The sequence below is a fragment of the Enhydra lutris genome, unplaced genomic scaffold (genome assembly GCF_002288905.1).
Source record: "Enhydra lutris kenyoni isolate GAN:26980312 unplaced genomic scaffold, ASM228890v2 scaffoldscaffold39, whole genome shotgun sequence".
Lineage (NCBI taxonomy): Eukaryota > Metazoa > Chordata > Mammalia > Carnivora > Mustelidae > Enhydra > Enhydra lutris.
The window spans coordinates 26281623-26301894 of NW_019154123.1; the positions used below are offsets into that span (position 1 = coordinate 26281623).

The following is a 20272-nucleotide window of genomic DNA, read 5'->3' on the forward strand; positions in this document are numbered from 1 at the left end:
CCTGTGCTTCTGAGAACTGAATATTTAATTTTATTCAATTTAATAAATTTAGATGGCAAATGGCTATCAGAGTAGACAGCCCAGCTGTAGAAAATAAGACCTCAGTGTGGCCCTTTGCTAGGAATGACTGGGAGCAAGCAAAAGTTTGGTACAAAATGATCCTGGGCTCTAAAAGGTCTAAATAAGACACGGAGACCCACTCTTCTCTCATCGACCCTCTTATGTCGTCAAATGGCATCAGTTTTAAAAGAACACCAAATGTGCAGCTTCTGTGACATCTTAACCTGTCAGACTGTGAAACCAGTCATTTCTAGGAGGAAAAAAACCTTCCAACTTTCTGGAGTACTTAATAAAAGTTCCCAGTACTTCTTCTTCTTCTTTCTTTTTTTTTTTTTTTTTGTTATTAAATCACAAATTTTAGCATTCTCCATTTGGTTTGTCTGGAAATCTCCAGACATAGAAATATTCTTTCCTCATGGCTCTTTAATAAGATCCCAGTAAAGCCATTCTTGACCACTAAGCCCCCAGTTCTGTCCTCTGAGTCCTGCTCAGCATTACCCCATCTCCTCCAGAATATCTGAGAAGACATTGGACTGGTAAGCAGTAAGGCAGGGTGTTTTCACTTTTTTGATTTACGGTCTCTGGGATTTAGTCAACAAGTCTCACTTTCCCCATATTCTTACCAAAATGACTAAGTATGGAAGCCTAGAGATCACAGCATACACTTCCAGGGAGCCCTGCTTTTGCCAAACCAACGTAGACGGGAAAAGAATATTCATGTCAAAATGGACCAGTTGTAACAAAGTATCTACCGCTTACTCTTGTTTCATGATACCACGCTAATAAGCCATAGTAAGCAATTTATAATTTTTAAACAGCTGAAATAGCTACCAGTGGCAAAGTATAGTTCTCAGAATCCCTTAAAAAAAAAAGTCAAGCCACATGGAAGCCTACATTCTGTAGAAGAATAAATGTAATTATCAAGAACACAGCTACCCAGCCAAAGTTACCTATTTATAACATTATAAAGAAACAAGAAGAAAATAAAAACCAGCCTTTGAACAGCCAAAAGAGATATCACAAAGATAAAGTTCTTACCTTTTCACAGAAGGCCCTTTTCTATCCTCCCTAACAGCTTACCTTACCTCTAGTTAAATTGTTTAACAGTCTTGTTAGATGGTTAGATTGTTTCTAAGACCATAGTAACTTAGTAAATAAGTGTCATGAATTTGAGCAAATACTTTGATATTACCAGCATAAAGTAAAAGAAGGCAGATAAACTGAAAAAAAAAAAGAGAGAGAGAGAGAAAAGGCAAAAGAACACCCAAAATCCCAGTGGTCAAGGGCTACTCAGTGTCGATGCCAATGATCTTTTATCTCGATACAGAGGCCAACACAGCCCGTTATATGCTGTATGCTATCATATAGCATAATAACTGAGATTAGCAATAACCTTGAATAATTAGTATATCCTGCATTAAAAGAAAGGAATTCTGCAAAGCATATAGAAAACCCTCCAGCAAAAAAAAAAAAAAAAAAAAAAAAAAATTAGTGTTTTAAATTATTCACAACTTAAAGGAACATCCAAGGAAATAAAGCTGTGTATTAATAATCTATAGGATCTGAAGGCTAAGACTTTTCTCATAGTATGTGCTTTCTCCTTACGCCATACAAATTTTGATTAACTAGAAAAAAGCATAATACCTCTAATATCACTAATAAATAAGAGCTGAAAAGGCAATGAAGGCAACTTTGAAAATACAGCAAATGTGAACTCCATGAAAGCTCCATGTCTTTTAAGGCCTAGCTCTGCCCCACAGTGCACTTTAAGTCAGTGTTTGTTGAGTGGATAGATGGATGGATGGAAGAATGGACACAGACTAAAAATAGAATGAGTTTGCAGACCTGTGGGCTAGTGCCATAATTAGGTCTTCTGTTTGTGAAGGTCTCAAAATAGGGAAAACTCTTAGGTATGATTTTTTCCCCATCACTGCCAGATCCTTAACAGTTACAACATTAATAGCAAAGTAATATCCGAATGAAGGAGTTTCCTGGGGCTGGCTTATGAGTTTCAGTCTTGCTATGTGTGTGTAGTTGACACATCGTGTTACATTAGCTGCAGGTGTACAACATGCTGCTTTGATGGGCTTGTATGGTACGCTATGCTGACCACAGACATAACTACCATCTGTCACCATGCAACACACTTACAATGTCATTGACTGTGTTTCCTATGCTGTGCCTCTCATGCCTGTGATGTCCTCATTCCACAGCTGGGGGCCTGGATCTCCCCCTTCTCTTCACCCGTTTTGCCCTTGTCCCATACCCCTCCTTCTGGCAACCATCAGTTTGTTCTCTATATTTACAGCTCTGATTCTGGTTTTTGTTGTTTATTCATTTGGCTTTTTTTCAGATTCCACAAATGAGTAAAATCATATGGTATTTGTCTTTCTTCATCTGACTTATTTCATTTAGCATAATATCCTCTAGGTCTGTCTGTTGCTGTAAATGGCACAGTCTCATCCTTTTTTATAGCTGTGTAATATTTCTCTCTGTGTGTGTGCATGCGTGTGTGTGTGTGTGTGTGTGTGTGTGTGTGTGTGTACCATATCTTCCTTATTCATCTATTGATGGACTCTTAGGTCACTTACTTATCTTGGCTTATTATTATTGTAAATAATACTGCAGTAAACATAGGGCTGCATATATATTTTCCAATTAGTGTTTTCATTTTCTTTGGGTAAAGACTCAGTGGTGGAATTATTGGGTCATGTGTTATTTCTATTTTTAATTTTTTGAGGAGCCTCCATATGATTTCCCATAGTGGCTGCACCGATTTATATTCCCACCAATAGCCCACTAGGGTTCCTTTTTCTCCAAATCCTCACCAACAATTGTTATTTCTCCTTTAAAAAAAATGATTTTATTTATATGAGATAGAGAGTGAGAGAGAGAGCACGAGTGGAGGGCAGAGGGAGTGAACAGGGAGCTCAACGCAGGCTCGATCCCAGGACCTTGGGACCATGACCTGAGTGGCAGGCAAATGCTTAACTGACTGAGCCATGCAGGTGCCCCTCCTCTTTTTTATTTTATCCATTCTGACAGGTGTAAGGTGGTATCTCATTGTGGTTTTGATTTGCATTTCCCTGATGATGAGTGATATTGAATACCTTATCATGTTGTCTTTGGCCATTTGTATGTCTTCTTTAAAAAATATTTATTCAGGTCCTCTGCCTATTTTTTTTATTGAATTGTTTGGGGGGGGGGTGATGTTGAGTTGTATAAATTATATATTTTGGATACAAACTTCCCGGGAGCTTCTTAATGGGAGGACCATACGACAATCTAAACACCTGTTTGCTTTTCAGGAATACTTATGAAGTAGTCAATTTTTAACCTGAAAACATCCAAAGGTTCTTTTTAACCCCAATTATTTGCCTCTTCACCAAGTTACTGTTAAGTGCTATCTAACAATAAACACACTTCTCTCATTTCTAGTGCACAGCTCAGGTTGTCTTCTTATAGTCCAGAGAGTGGGGGAAGGCTGGAAGGCCGAGAGATGGAGATTGGCACTACCTGAATGACACAGTTACCTGAGTCACTAGGAAGTTATTACCTAGACCGAGGGCGTTATGGTGAATATGTTACATTTCTCAGCTAATTAGTATTGATCTTGTAAATGGTGTCACATTGAAAAATGACAACCAGGATTAGGGGTGTGTGTGTGTGTGTGTGTGTGTGTGTGTGTGTGTGTGTGTGTGTGTGTGTGAATCTTTCTCAAGGACCTCTGTCTGTACAGATAGTAAATGGAGAAATTATCAAGCACCAAAATTTCTATAAAGAAGAGCAATTCAACATGTAAAATTTACCACCTACAAGTGGTGGTTTTAACTGAAGTTGGAGGTTTGAGTGGAATGATACTCAGTTTTTACCCTCTGCTCTTCCCATTTTCATACTATGTCTCCTTTTTATAGAATCATAAGGATAATGAAACTTAGACACACAAGACCTAAATCCATTTCTATTGTATTTTGCCAAGCATTCTAGGAGCTCTCAGATAAGATAGCATATTCCATAAATAGATCCCCCAAACAGAAGTGGATTTTTTTTTTAAATAGAGTCTCCCCACTTGGACTAACCTACAACTTGTGATTCAAAAAAAAAAAAAAAAATCTCTTTCAGTTTGCCTTGATGATTAGATTTGCAGCTTCAGTAAGAACAGCTGTTTAAAATGCTTATCACTTTCAGTTAAATCTGAACTTTACTTTTTGGTTTTCAGTTATTTTTCTGTTATTTGCATGGGAGTCCTAGCAATAACATTTTTATAAAATCTCTGCTGTCAGGGCTCTGAGGGTCATCCTCACCACCAAGTACAACTGTCTTCATTTATAGTTAAGGATGTTGAGACCCAGAGAGGAGCCAGACTTACCCAGTGGTGGGACACCCTCTCCCCCTTTAAAGATTCGGTGTGGATTCTGGGGGTCTCTGCTCTCACCCCTCCTCCCACTCTGTAGACCATCAGCCGGGACTGCCAAAGCTGGTTGGTTTGATTCATATCTAACTAGCTTCTCTGTGGATGTTTGAGGCATACTTCAGCCCATTACTTCTGCAGGTATGTCATCCAGGTCCTATACCTTTACGATAATTACCTGAAACAGGTCATTTTTCAGCAAGTGTTGGAAAGGCAAGTGAAGGACCTACAACCAGGGCCAGATACCCTGTATACTTCTTCTCTTCAGGCTTGGCCAGAAGCTAAGATTTGGGCTAGGCCTCCACCCATTGTACTCCCAGCCCAGCATTCCTGGGCTCAGGGCTGAGGTAAAAGGGCCAGAGCTCTGGGGGGCTAAGTTGGGAGCACCAGCCAGGCCAAGGTCAGCCGAGCAGGACAGCAGGTAGCCAGGGTGAGCCAGGAGCGAGGCTGATGTACAGCAGGGCAGGGGAAAGCTGGGGGAAGTGATGGGAAATGCTAGGGACAACTGGACCAGGCCCACATTTCCATCATCTTCCCAGAGTTCCCTCTTGGGCCAGCCCCATGCTAGTTTGGAGCTAGAACTGGTACCAAGTGATGAATCAAACCCAGGCTCTCTGCCCCCAAGGCATGGGAATTATTATTACAGGTACTGTGTTCAGGGGGTGGGAAGCAAAGAAAATGGCCTCAGTTGGAAAATAGGAAAGGCCTCACAGAAGGGAGGGCATTTATGATGGGATTTAAATAACTGGTAGGATTTCTACAGCCAGGGATGGCTGCCTTAATGATGGAGGGAAGTTTGAACAAAGGCCTTTCTAGGGAGGAGAGTGGCCAAGTCTAGCAAGGAGGCTGACAGAGGCCACCGGGAGGAGTTTGTGAGTCAGTCTCAACCCTGGGTCAGGGGTAAGGCGAGGTCCGGCCCTCCCACCGCCAGTTCAGCCATGTCTTGTCACCTGTGAGACTGATGTAGAGGAAGGGAGAGATGGAGGGTAGAGGTAGTTGGGGTCAGAAATGGTGGTGGGGGGAGGTGCAGAGGAAGGGATGGGAGCGAGAGTGAGGAGGGTGAGAAGGATCAAATACCTAAATAGAGGAGAAGTGCGGGAGAGCAGTGAAGTGGGTAGATAACAAGGGGAAGAAGAGGAAGAGGGAGAGGAGGGAGGGCAGAAGCAGTCAGGGAGGTTAGAGGCAGAAGGGAGTGTGGGGAGAGATGGATAGAGACCCAGACCTCTCTAGGGCTACCATTCTATTTTGGTTTTGAGTTTGTTTTTTTTTTTTTAAAGATTTAATTTATCTGTTGGAGGGGGGCACAACTGGGAGAGCAGCAGGCAGAGGGAGAAGCAGGGTCCTCACTGAGCAAGTAGCCTGATATAGGACTTGATCCCAGGACCCTGGGATCATCACATGAGCCAAAGGCAGACACTTAACCAACTGAGCCACCCAGGCATCCCCACCATCACATCTGGATGGGAAAATCAGCAAGATGTTTATTAAACATTTTTTTTCATCGTAAGCCATAGAAAAAGATAATATGTTATGTCCTGAGACGCACATGCTTATATATAATAGGGAAATTAAGTTTTTCAGAATAACATCTTCACTGTGTGCGATACATTCTGATATTTGGGTTAGGTTCTGTTTCTCTTTCTCCTTCCCCCTTTTCTTTTTTGACAGACAGAGATCACAAGTAGGCAGAGTGGCAGGCAGAGAGAGAGGAGGAAGCAGGCTCCCCGCCGAGCAGAGAGCCCGATATGGGGCTCAATCCCAGGACCCTGGGACCAGGACCCGAGCCGAAGGCAGAGGCTTTAACCCACTGAGCCACCCAGGCGCCCCTCCTTCCCCTTTTTTAATGCTAGTTTCCACCCCCTAAATTAACACAAGCCCTAGAAACAGGAGCTGCAGCTACAAGGTGAGGAGCTAACTCCACCCAGTGGCGAGAGGAGGGATGTGCAGCCTACAGCCCAGTCTACAGAACACACTGCAGGCCACTGCTTTCTCCTTTGCTTCTCTTGTTTCCCAGCACACACCCTTGCTTAAAATATGCTTCTTCAATGCTTCTATGCTCTTCTCCCATCCAAGTGCTCTTGATGTTAGTTTTATCCCATTTCCAGAAATCACAGAATTACAAAATATGAAAGCCTGGGAAAAAACCTTTCAAGATAATCTAGTTCTGTTCCTCTCCCTTGTGTATTACAGGCACGGGAGCTTACAAGGGTTTGTGACCTGCCCAAGCCTATTGGTAGCACAGCCAAAGATTCCAGGTCTTCATAACTTCCCATTACATCACATTGTCACTTTCTTAATATTCAAAGGTCAGGGTAAGAAGAAGCGAAAGACCTGCTGGAGTTTTTCTTGGGCCCTAAACCCATACCTTGATGTGCCTGTATGTGATTGTAGGTCTCACCCCACCCATCAGAAGGGCCCTATAAAACTTTACCCGTGGCTTTGTTGTTGGTCGTGGTTTTTTCAGTCAGCTGCCAACACTGCTGCTGTTATAGGTGTTGGGGCATACCCAAGGCAAGACATACTCTAAATATTCAGTTGGATGTATCAAAGTCATGTTAATTTTAGTTGTACAAACCGACTGCTTAGTACCCATGCCTAGTTGCTGAACAGCACATTAAGGGACATGAATAACATTCCATGGGAGGTTAACTTTTTAATATTTATTTTAACATTAAATCTGTTACATATCTATGTAGGAACTTTTTGCTTCTTCTGATCACACAAGTTAAACGCAATTAGGAGGTATTAACAAAACATGTTCAACAGGTAGCTGGGCAGCAAGGTAAAGTACCCCTTGAGGTTGGAACCTGAGGGTGGGAAATATGTGGAATGGAATTCCAGCCCTGCACACACTTCCCCTTCATCTCTCATCCAGGCTGAAGTTCCTGGTGTGGATGGAGGGACAGAGAAGGGCGACTCTCATGGCTCAGCCTAGGTGATCAAACTTGACGGCCACACTTCCACAAACCCGCCCACACCTTCCCTGGAGTGCACATGGCTCTCCTGGGTTTCGTGGTGGTCCCATGCTTATTAGCTGTCTCAGCCCTTGCCCTCTAGACCCTCTTATGTGCTAGACTCTGAATCTGTCAGTCACAAGTGATTCTTTAGAAATGATGTCTAGCTCCACTTGCATGAAAACAGTAACCCAACCCTGCTTTGATAAGGAGGCAAAGCCCTGGACTTACCTGCAAAGCGGTGAGCAGGAGAGCGCTCTCCCCACCCTAACTTCAGCTTTATCTCTTTATGTATCCTCCTCCCTGTGCTCTTCCTCCTCCTTGCCATAGCCCCTACCCTCATTTCCCTTCTCACCACCTCTGTCGTTCTAACAAGTGCACATGCAGGAGAGGCACACACACGCACATGCGCACACACACACAACACTAGATCATCAAATACATTCCCCTTTAAATACAGACCGCACCCTTGATGTAAAGGGCCATCTTCTGGACCACGCTGTGAGGCCTCCCATGAAGGATACACTTCTCCAGAAGTGGTGAGACCAGAGACCAAATTTACCTTTGGAGAAAAGAACAAAATCAGAATGACTCAAGGTACTTCTGGAATGGTGCTGTTTCCGTAGTACTTAATCACAAGCCTCAGAAAGCTTTTCTGTCAGTAAATGCTACGGGTTTCATTTCCCAGGAATCTGTACGAAGCCAGAGGGAGGCATTTTCCTCAGAAAGTAACCGCACAAAAATTGCATCATGGTCATTTAATAGAGTAATGACTTCACTTAGATTTTGACATTTCTTTAAAAGTTTTGTGCACTTCAAAAAGAACCCCAGCCATTCACATAAACACTGAAACTACTTGCTTTGCTTGTTCTCTCATGATTCATTACATTTAATTATTGAGATGGTGAGGACCTAGATGTGGCTATGGAAGAGCCGATGTGTGAAGAGTGTCGTGACCTCTCGTGCTTTCATTTAAACTCATCCTACTTGAAGTAGATGAAATGATATGGATCAGAGTTATGTAACCTACCATCTTCATAAGCTTTAGATCAAAAAGCAGAATAGAGGGACGCCTGGGTGGCTCAGTTGGTTAAGCAGCTGCCTTCGGCTCAGGTCATGATCCCAGTGTCCTGGGATCGAGTCCCGCATCGGGCTCCTTGCTCAGCGGGGAGCCTGCTTCTCCCTCTGCCTCTGCCTGCCATTCTGTCTGCCTGTGCTTGCTCTCTCTCCCTCTCTCTCTCTCTGACAAATAAATAAATAAAATCTTTAAAAAAAAAAAAAAAAAAGCAGAATAGAGTTTAATATTGCTACATGGCCTTCAACAATCACATTGAGATGGTAGTGAATATCTTACTCAAGGTTGTGAATTGATTTGCCCAGCACAAGATAGTTTTCTAAGTTTTAGTTTTTTCTATTAAAAAATTAAATCATACAGAGTCATTATAGGATCTGCCAACTAGAAGCACAGGGGAATCTGAGGCAGTCCTTCAAATGCTGACCTATGGACCGAATGCAGTAGAACTACCCAGGGAGCTCTTCTGGTCAATGCAGAGGCTCAGATCCAAACCCCGAGAGGGTAGTGCCCAGCCAGGTGTGGGGATCACCCACTAGGGTTTTCCAGGAGTGTTCCTTGAGACAGAGTCTGATACTGCCCCCAGAACTTGCAAAGAAGTTTGGGAGGCATTGCACACTGTATCTACTGCAGACATTTCTCATGTTCCTCGTCATTTTATAGGTTTTTAGAAGCCCTGCAGTAAAGAGACCAGTTCAGCCCAGCACTTCCCAAATGTAAATGACTGTGACCTTGGAATCTAATTTTTGTAGCACTCAATCAAGATTTCTCAGGATATGTTCTAGGGGAAGGTAATCTATTATAGATTTTCCAACAGGGGCTCCCCTAGGGGAGAGCTCCCTAGGAATGAGTCTCCACAAATGGGGAAAAGTGCAATATGTATATTTATCAGGGTATGAGTTTGTTAATATTGGGAAGCATGGGTCCTAAAGAACCCCTGTTTATGTAGTGTCTACTATATGCTAGGCACTGGGGTGGGTTCTTTACCCACATGGATTTATTAAATCCTCACAGCAACCCCACGAGGTTGTTATTCAAAGATAAGGGAAATGCAGCCTTGGAAGAGCCCCCTCACAGCTCTAAGAGGGAACTCTGGTTCTTTAATTTCTGCTTGGCTGTGGGAGGAAAGGACAGTGAGACACAGGATCAGTAGAAGGGTGGGCTAATGGCCATTGCTGCTAAAAACCTTCATTTTCCAGAAAGACATTCATTACAGAAATAATATTCTATCCATTTAATTCATTTTATAGTGCTTTCATTTCTTGAGAATGGTCAAACTGAGCATCCTCTCATAGGGTTTTGATAGCTACTATCAAGGAAGTCATGGCATTGCTCTATTTAGACTGCCAAGATTCTAAAGAAAATTCCTAGCACTGTCTTCAGCAGCTAGATAATGATCAGTTCTATTGGGATAATTACCACCATTTGTTTAAAATTAACCTTAAACAACCAGGCCACTGACCTTGGGTCATAAGTTAAGGAAAGAAGAAAACGCTCCCTGAATTGTCTCCTGTATGGAATGTCATGATCTGGCTGTTTTATCATTTCTTTGACCAGCCCAAAGTAGAAGAGCGTAAATACCGTGGGAGTCAGAGCTGAGGGGACTGGAGTGAGATCCTCAGATGGGGAAGCAGAGGTCTTTCACAAGCTGAGGTGGTCCATCCCAACTGCCATGGGCCTTTAGGTTCTTCCATTTCTCCCTTCTGTCTCATCTTCCAGGGCCTCTCTCCTGGGTCCTTCCTTCTTTAAAGTCTTTCATTTTCTTTCACCAATCCTTGTCTTAGAATAGCCCATCAGATTTTCTCCCCTAGCGGTGCCTGGGTGGCTTAGTGGGTTAAGCCTCTGCCTTAGGCTCAGGTCGTGATCTCAGGGTCCTGGGATGAGCCCTGCATCAGGCTCTCTGCTCAGCGGGGGGCCTGCTTCCCCACCCCCATCCCCTGCCCCGCCTATCTCTCTGCCTATTTGTGATCTCTCTTTGTCTAATAAATAAATAAAATCTTAAAAAAAAAAAAAGATCTTCTCCCCAATCACCAAGTCATTCCAGTCCCCGCCCCAGGCCCTATTCAGTCCATTATGGCATTTATTGTCTTCACTGAGATTTAAATTGAGTGACCATATAAACACCTTCTGGAAAATTACTCCTGAAGATGTTATATATTATATTACTTAGTGTTCCTCATGGAGAAGGACCACATAATAAATATCTCTTAGAATTCAGTGATGAGGTGATATGATGGAGAACCAGATTGCTTCTCTTAAAAAAGAAAAGAAAAAAAAAAAGGATTTTATTTATTTATTTATTTATTTATTTGAGAGAAAGCACAAGCGGGAAGGAGGGGCAGAGGGAAAGGGAGAAGTGGGGCTCACTCCGAGGACCCTGAGATTATGACCTGAGCCAAAGGCAGTCCCCTAACTGACTGAGCCACCCAGGTGCCCCTAGATTGCTTCTCTTGCAGCAAAAACAGGATATTTCCTTTTTGGCCTGGTAAAAAAATTTGATCCTCAATCACAGCATTATATAATTTTTCTCCTATTTTTATTGTAGAAGTCATATTAAATACATGTATGTCAGTTCTTCTAAAAGTAGTGAGAAATAGGATACCGTATTGATTTTCAAGCACTGCATATTTGTATTTTGAAAGCCCAAATTGCATTATAATTACTTCCATTCCATGATTTAAATCAGGATGGTCTAAAATTCATGTGAGGGGAAGGTTGATTTCATTAAATGGGTACTGCGAGGAGTCCCCCAAAATTTTTAAGTGACTTTTTCTTATTACAACAGCAATGCCCATTTATTACAGAAAAATTTGCATCGTAGGTGGACAAAAAATTATATCTCTGTGATCCCACTAATCATTAACATTGTAGCCTTCCACATAGGACTAAAACTAAAAACAACAGCTTCCTATGTCATTGATGGGGGGAACATAAGTAACGCTTAAGCAGAACCCATAACTAACTGTAATTATAAGATACTCCCAGAATGCTTAGATGATTGGAGCCAGGCAGAGCAAGTCAAATCAATAAAATTTGTTTTTCCCAAAGATAGAAGCAAGTAGTGCAATGATTTAGAACTACTTTATATCTTTTAATTTTTGAATTATTTTAAAAATCAAACCTAAATTTAAAAATATAGAATGAGAAGTCCAACCTACCACTATCTTTATCTACCCTGTGCCTTTCCTTGGTTTCCTATGGTAATGACCTTTTTTTTAAACCACCATATCTAAGTATGATTGGCATGTAAAAAGCTGTACATATTTAATGTACAACTTGATAAGTTTAGGGATGAGCATGCACCCATGGAATTATTGCCATCTTCAAGGCAATGGACATATCACCTCCCAAAGTTTCCTTTTTTTTTTTTAATCATTATCATTATTTTCAGTCTAATTCAGTATATTCAATATTCAACTCAATATTGAATTCAATATAATTATTATCAATAATAAGTATTATTATATTATTATTATTAAAGAATACCTAATGTAACATTTCGCCTCTAAGCAAACTTTAAGTGTACAACACAGTATTGTTAGCTGTAGGTACTATGATGCTGTATAGTGGATCTCACAACTTATATTTCCTAACTGACATTATACCCTTCAACCATTAGTTTCTTGGGGTGGAAATAAGAATACATATTCCCTAGTTAGATAAAAGGTGGCCATATTATATACATTCTTGCACATTGTGCAGTTTTTCACTTAATAGCTTGCCCTGGGGATCTTTCTTATGAAAACATAGAAAGCCTTGTCATTTTTTTTTATAGCTGTGTAATATCCAGTTCTGTGGATGTACGGGTTACTTTGTCACCTACAGACCACCTGTTACTATTGTGAGCAGTACCACCATGAATGTGCATGTTTATGTCATCCTATATATATGTAAATTAAAATATATAGGAAATTTTCCAGGGTTAAAGTTGCAGAAACACAAGATAGATACATTTTTTAAATTTTGGTAGATATTGTCACATTGCATTTTGTAAAGATTACATCTTCCATTTCTATCAGTACTTTCTGCCCCCACCCAGCATCATAATTACTTTTTGTTTTAAAACTGTGCGATTGTTAAAAAGCAAATTCCATTCCAGTGATGCTGGCTCTTTAGAGCTTGAATTCTCTAAGCTCAAACCAGTTGCTTAACATATTTGAAGTTGGTTTAGTCAACCCTTCATTATTTCTTCACAAAGATAGAAGCCAAGGGCATGGATATCCACCATAGCAGATGAGTCCCTAGTAATTCAATTCAGTTTTCAACTATATTATGGCTTTTTCCCCATTGAATTTTCTTTCCTGATGATGTCTGCATTCGGAAACACTAACTCAGAATTTTTAGCACAGAAGAGCTGCCAAGAGAAGGAGGCTAAGAATTGGAAAGAAGTTTGCAGGATTCAAAACATTTCCACTTCATCTCTGGGATCATAGATGATATTTATTTTATTCTTTTTGATGTCTATTCTATATATTTTATATATATATATATATTCTATATATTTTTATATATATTTTAACTGTTACAATGTGTTCAGTTTACTTGTATAAAAAATAGATTCATAGTTGCCGTTAAAATGAAAACCCCAACACAAGTATAATATTTAATTGCTTTTCAGCCCGAGAAGTAGAAATCCCTAAGGGAAACAATATAATTCGAAGTAGCACTAATTAATCAGTTAATATAAATTATAATGAAATCAGTTCTGATCTATTTAAAACCACTCCTCATCATGTGTCACTTAGAGAGTGGAAAAGCCATGTGTAGATAATGCAGAGTGTATGGCCTCAGTATCATCCTCTGGCTAGGAGGGAGGCAGAATGCAGAGATGTCTCTGATCCAGACTTTCTCTTCCCTTGCAGCATCTTCCTCAAAGAGCTGGAGAAGTACGAGCAGCTGCCTGAGGATGTGGGACACTGCTTTGTTACCTGGGTAACTGACTTGAAATCCTTCTCCTCCCACTGTACCATGCTTCCCAGGAGTGCAGACGGTGTCGGATGGCATCACTGCTTGGTGCCTGAGCTGAGGATTGGTGTCACTGACGTTCTAACACAGGACCAGGGACTCTGGAGAAAGGGCAGAAGTAGATCTGAGAGAAGCAGTCCATCCCATTTCACTCCTTGGGAAAAGTCCTTAGACATTGTGTCCAAGCTCTACATAAAGTTCTTCGAGATCTTTCTAAAATTTGAGACATTGGGAGAGTGGAAAAACATCACCACTTGATAGACACACTACTCCGGTTCTATGCACTGGTTTTGTTCTGTTTGTTTTTGCAGGGTAAGGATTGGGAAATTAGACCTTTAGGAATCCACCAAACAATTGGTTATATAGTCTTCTTTAATAGGGAAGAAAAGATTCCGTGGGTATTCATCCCAGTTCTGACCTACAAAATTTGTATCTGATCCTTTTCTTTCCTGGTGCTATTATTGTGGACCAAGTAAATGGCCTGAATGTACCAGGTTCTGATTATATAAATGGAAATCTTAGTCTTCATTAGCATCTCCACACCGTGTTATTCTGAGCTCAGATTCATGGTCGGAGTGCAGGCATCTCCAGGGAGGTCTGCCTGTGATACTAAATGCAGCTCGATGTAGAACTCCTTCCCAGGGTCAGGAGTTCAAGCTAATAATTATCTCATCATAATTTCCACTCAAAATGGGCTACTTTTCAAAATGTCTTCATGATTCAGAGTTGATGCTCTCAACAGCCTATGCAGTACGCTGGGCTATGGTTATGCTGTATATTCTATAGGGGAAAATAATTCAGCTGACCCAGAAGGTTGACTAGTCCACTGGCATGTAGTAAATATCACAGCCAGTCCCCCAACTTGGGACCTGGGTTGTTTGTTTGTTTTTTTAACATAAAACATTAACATTTTCTTCCTGGCATATTCTTATTTCTTAAGGAGCCGTAGACTACCATCTTATTTGTGTTAATGCACTTTTCTACCTCTAAATACGTGGGCCCATGCACAGTTCATATTAATGATGATAAACAAATAATTTATGATCCCTTGCAGAGCCAGTGTAGAGAAAAAGCAAGTGAAGGGTTTTGGGGTATCTGTTTGTTTGTTTACAAAGTGTTTCATACAGATTTTGGATCTGCCTAACAATCAACCATAAGTATGATTTATCAGCATGTCTTAGGAATGATAAACGCCTCCCACATAGTATATAAACCCTAAAATTGGTTTCAGAAAACCTTTGATGATTGCATAAAGTATGCGCATTTTGCTAACAATTATCCCAAGGTGATTTTCATAAGTCTCATAATCTTCATATAAGAGGGTAGAAGAAGTTGTTTCAGTGTATTGAAAAACCAATGGTTATGACCAAGAAGCCTGAAATTAGCTGGCCTGGGCTCTGCCACTTTCTAGCTGTGGGAATCTGAAGTTACTTAACCACTGTTTTCACATCTGTAAAATGGGGATGATAATAGTAGAGTTCACCGCACAGGGTTCTCAGGAGGACCAGATAAGTTAATATATATGAAAAGCACTTGGCAAGGTGCTGGCATGAATGAGACCTGCGATAATTAACACATAACTGGGCTGCTTTCTCAGAGGAGGACATCCCCAGTGTTCTGTGGGCACCAACACTGACAGCATTTCACAAATGGGAAAGGTACTTGGTGGCTAAGTAAGGACCTTTCCTGGGAGTAAGGACATGTAGCACTAACCCGGAGGGTCCTAAGAAAAACAAAAAATGAATTTTTACCAAGCTCAAGGTTCTTGGCTTGCAGTAACAATCTGGTTAGAATTCATTGTTCAGGCCCTTCCCCAAAGGGTCACATTGCTTTCCTTTCCCTGGATCATTGGTTTTGGCATGGCCTACCAACTACCCCCAACGGAGAACTTTGGAATACAAGCACATCTACTGCTGAGGGCACCCTTTGTTTGCATTCTTTGGTTTTTGTTTTTAGAGCAAATGTTGTCAGTTTTTCCAGAGGGGAAGCACAATTGTAGGTAATCCAAAAAAGGGATAATGTCTACAAAAATTCCATCCAATTTCAAAATAAGTTACGTGAATTGGTTTTTCTGATTCTTTCTAGCGCAGACTAGGGTTAAAACAAGCTCACTTTCAGCAAGCTTTCTCCACCTGCAGGTAGGAGAAAAGCACCCCAAAGCTTCTGAGGGGAAACATGGGCCTGATAAACCCAGAACATTTGCCACAGGTAATCCTGTGCAACACAACATCTGAGGGCTTTCACTGCATAACCCCTGCTGGGCCCTTTACACCCAGTCAGCAGAAGGGAGCAAGAGATGTATGCTTATCTATGATTGCCTTTGTTCTTTTTAGGCAGACAAATTTCAGATGTACGTCACCTACTGTAAAAACAAGCCTGATTCCAACCAGCTGATCCTGGAGCACGCAGGCACCTTCTTTGATGTAAGCCATAGTTTTCCATTCTTGAGCCATGGATGAACAGGTGGAAATGCTTCTCTACTTTGGGAAAATGGGTTTTTATCCTTTATTGCTTATTGTTTCTTGGCTACCCAAACTTCTATCTCATGGATAAAGCGTGGAGACAAACAAAAGCAGTGTTTGTCTTTTGTTTTACCCTATCCCATCTCAAGAGCTGGGGTTTTAGACAAGGCACATTTGCCCTCCATGCCTCGACACCAAACTGAGCTAGCCATAAATCCCATGTGTAGAGGAGACCAACGATGGCACAGGAGTTAAGATGTTTTGCTTCGGCTTCATGCGAGGCTCCCTCAAATGCAGGGGTTCTCAAAGTGTGGTCCCCAGACCAGCCACATCAACGTCACCTGAGAACTGGTTAGAAATGCCTGTTTTGCATGGAGCACTGGGTGTGGTGCAAGAACAATGAATACTGTTACACTGAAAATAAATTTAAAATTTTTTGAAAAAAATAAAGTTAAGGGCTAAAGTAAAGTAAAATAGAGGAAAAGAAACACTTTACTTGACTTGCCCCAATTTTTCAAAAAGGTTAGGAAGTGATGAATGATAACACAACAATCTTGGTCTCCACCAGAAATATTTCTGAGCTCCTAGTTATAGATATTCTTTTATATGGTTGTATATATCTACCTGAAAGTACAATGTTTTATATGCATTTAATTCTAATGAGACTAAAATCTTCAATATTTATTTGCTATCCAAATTTTCTTTCAAGTATGAATAAAACTTTAAAAATCTGAATATTATCTAAATTGTTGTGTATTTTACATAGGATAAGGGTAATTTATCTACAGAAACTTATGTAATGTCAAAGAACCTTTTTTCTTCTATAACTTTATGCTTCTAGGCTCTTCATGTCTTTTGTGAGAAAATGACTTAAATATAAGATTATTAAACTGAAAAAAAAAAAAAAAAAGAAATGCCTGTTTTGGACCCTCCCCGCACCCAGGTCTGTCAAATAGAAACTCCATCCCTAAACCCCAGCAATCTGAGTGTTAAGAAGCCGTCCAGGGACCGGTGCCCACTCAAGTGGGAGAGGTGCTACTCCAGTGTGATTGTCTCAACCTTGACTATACATTCGGATTACCTGGGGAACCTTGAAAAATGCTGACTCCTGGGTCCTACCCCTGTGATTCTGATATGATTGGCTTGGATTTGGCCTGGACTTTGAGAGTTTTAAAAGCTTCCAGGTGAGAGTAAGCAAATCCAGGGCTGAGCACTTGTGCTGTAATGGAAGCCAAGTGAAGTGGGCGCTGATGGGCCTTGTCTGATCCCTCACTTCAGAATGAGGGTCCAGGGCTGTTTGTGAATGATGCTCTAAGTCTCCGTAGTGCTGGTCCTTGGAGGGTGACCTGTCAGCTCCAAGGTAAACAGAATCAAACGGGCCAATGCAGGATACAAGGGAAGAATAAGGAGAAGAAATGAGGGGAGACAAGAAAGTTCAAGGAGAGACTGTAACAGTGACACCCATTACTCTAGTCCTATCAGAAACGACAACGTGAAATTCAGAACTTTTTCATGTTTTTCGGTCTTTCTGCCTCCCTGCTTTCATTTTTCCCATAAATATTGGAGTATTTCCTGTAGGGAAGATGGTGTGCTGGGCACCTTGGGAAATACAGACATTTAAATGCCATTCCCATAGTCAAGTCTACAAAATAAACCTCTGGGTATCTTTCTAGCCTCATGCTGCCATAACGGAAAGGATTCCACGAGTGTCTTATTGCTCCATGAAGGAATGATCCTTGAATGGGAGAAAGCCAGACAAGGAAAAAGCATACATGACTTTTTAAAATGAAGTGTTAAATCAATAAATGCTATTCCTCTTTCCAAAAAAAAAAAAAAGAAGTGTTAATAGAGAAATGGTCCTGAGCATCCCAATTTGAAATTTTGTTGAGGTTAGATTTGATTAAAAAATAAATAAATAAATAAAGTGGAAAATTCAAGAAAAGTACTTCTTTAGCTTGGTATCAGAATTTATTGGCTATCATATTGGATGTTATATTACCACTGTTATCTTTGTCAACAATGTGTTTTTCTTAAGATGTTATTCACCAACAGTATCCAGAAGGGTCTCTGTGAAGTTTTAAATGTTCTGTGTCCTGTCTTCCACTTAGCATTTTTCTGAACATACACGCCCTGTGCTTTGAGCATGCCTCAGACTCTACTGCTTCCTCACCTTTGTTCGCAGTGCTCTCTGTATCTTACCTCTGTGTGTCTGTGTCTGTGTCTGTGTCTGTGTGTGTGTGCGTGCACACACACACACACACACACACACACACACAGACACAGACACAGACAGAGTCACTCTTCAGAATTCTTTCTATCCTTTAAAGGTCAAATGTTTCCTGCATGAATCCTTCCCTTTCTCTATGCCTGTGTTATACTTTGTATCTGTCTTATAGCATTGGTAACAATTTGCCTTTTGGCAGGTTCACAGTGAACCCTTCCATTACACACACCTCCTCCCACCTGTGGGCCCCTTGAAGTTGGCTGATGATTTGCCTGGCTCCTTTTATACACATCACAGTATATGGTGCTAATCTGTATTTTCCTTTAGTCCTATATTCATCATATCCCTTCTAGCCAGTTTCTAGATTTTGACTAGTAAGTTAGATATACCCCCAAATTTTGCACCCTATCCCTCCCTCCCTTCCCCATTTCTGATGTAGTGACCGATGAGACACTGGAAACCAGAAAAGACAGTCCATGAGGTAGGAATCCCTAGAGCTCAGCATAGAGAGGTGGGAAGGGAGAGCAGTAAACTCTCCTGATTGTTCCCAGAGCTTTCCAGAATGCATAATATTTGTAACTTTTTCCCTTTCCGTCGGAAAGGGTTCCCTAAATTCTACACATAGAAAATATATGCTCTAGGCTCTTATTCTATAAAAGAGACAAGCCCTTCGTTACACTATCTTTTAGTATCCATTATTGTAAACAGTCCGCAGAAAACTGAAGCTCCAGAAAGGGACACACATTCCCATGATCCAGAATTTTCCACCTCAGATGTGAGAGCTGGGAGGCCATGATGCTTGATGCTATGGTGACTAGTGAGTATGATTGGGCTGCCCCAGCCACCAGAGGCAAGGCCTTCCTCACTGCCCCACATGCAGCCTTACCAGGGCTGGCAGAGAGGGAGGGCCAGCGCAGTGTGTTACTGCCTGTGCTGTCTTGTCAGATTCCCCAGGTGAACTCACAGTGTTCCTTGGCCCAGAAAGTCGTGCTGCCCGCTGGATCGCCCATCATCCATGGACAAGTCCTGCTCTAACTGCATACCTCTGGGAAAGAGGCAGATGAGTGAGAAAGTTGCTACTTTCTGGGATAGTTGGCAGGAATGTGATCATCATTGTAATTCCCTCCCCACCCTCCTCCATGGCCACATAGCAAGTCCTATCTTGGGGGTCTTTAAAGTGCTTCCTGTATTCCTCCCAGTGCTTTGTTCTCACTGATCCTAGCTTAGGGCAAGCCCATGTTACACACCTAGAGGGATAGATAGAGCTGTAGCTATCAATTATACGTGTATTTAAAGTGAACAAGTTCACAGTCTTCGTATATTCACAGATAGGACCAACCATCTCCACAGACAATTGTAGGGCATTTCCATCGCCTGAGAAAGCAACCCCACACCCTTTAGCTGTCATCCCCACCTCATCCTCCCCCCATCCCTTAGCCCAAAGAAACCAATGATCTATTTTCTTTTTTAATTATTATATTTTTATTAACATATAGTGTATTATTTGCCCCAGGGGTACAGGTCTGTGAATCATCAGGCTTACACATTTCCAAGCACTCACCATAGCACATACCTTCCCCAAGGTCCATAGCCCAGCCACCCTATTCCTCCCCACCACATCCCCCAGCAACCCTCAGTTTGTTTTGTGAGATTAAGAGTCTCTTATGGTTTGTCTCCCTCCCCAGTCCCATCTTGTTTCATTTTTTCCTTCCCTGCCCTCCACAATGCCCTGCCCTGCCCCTCAAATTCCTCCTATCAGAGAGATCATATGATAATTGTCTTTCTCTGATTGACTTATTTCGCTTAGCATGATACCATCTAGTTCCATCCATGTCCTTGCAAATGGCGAGATTTGGTGGGTTTTGATGGCTGCATAGTATTCCACTGTATATATAGATCACATCTCCTTTATCCATTCATCTGTTGATGGACATCTAGGTTCTTTCCATAGTTTGGCTATTGTGGACATTGCTGCTATAAACATTCAGGTGCACATGCCCCTTCAGATCACTACATTTGTATCTTTAGTGTAAATACCCAGTAGTGCAGTTGCTGGGCCATAGGGTAGCTCTATTTTCAACTTTTTGAGGAACCTCCATACAGTTTTCCAGAGTGGCTGCACCA

The 20272-nt window shown here is 41.4% G+C and overlaps 1 protein-coding gene across 1 annotated transcript in view; it reads left to right on the forward strand.

Annotated features, from left to right (window-relative positions):
- The window catches only part of LOC111154975 (kalirin), a 288438-nt gene that overhangs the window by 231522 nt on the left and 36644 nt on the right, over nucleotides 1-20272 (forward strand). The window contains exons 26-27 of the mRNA XM_022514930.1: nucleotides 13360-13429; nucleotides 15796-15885. Coding sequence (XP_022370638.1) covers nucleotides 13360-13429; nucleotides 15796-15885 — 160 coding nt within the window. The remainder of the gene's footprint in view (nucleotides 1-13359; nucleotides 13430-15795; nucleotides 15886-20272) is intronic.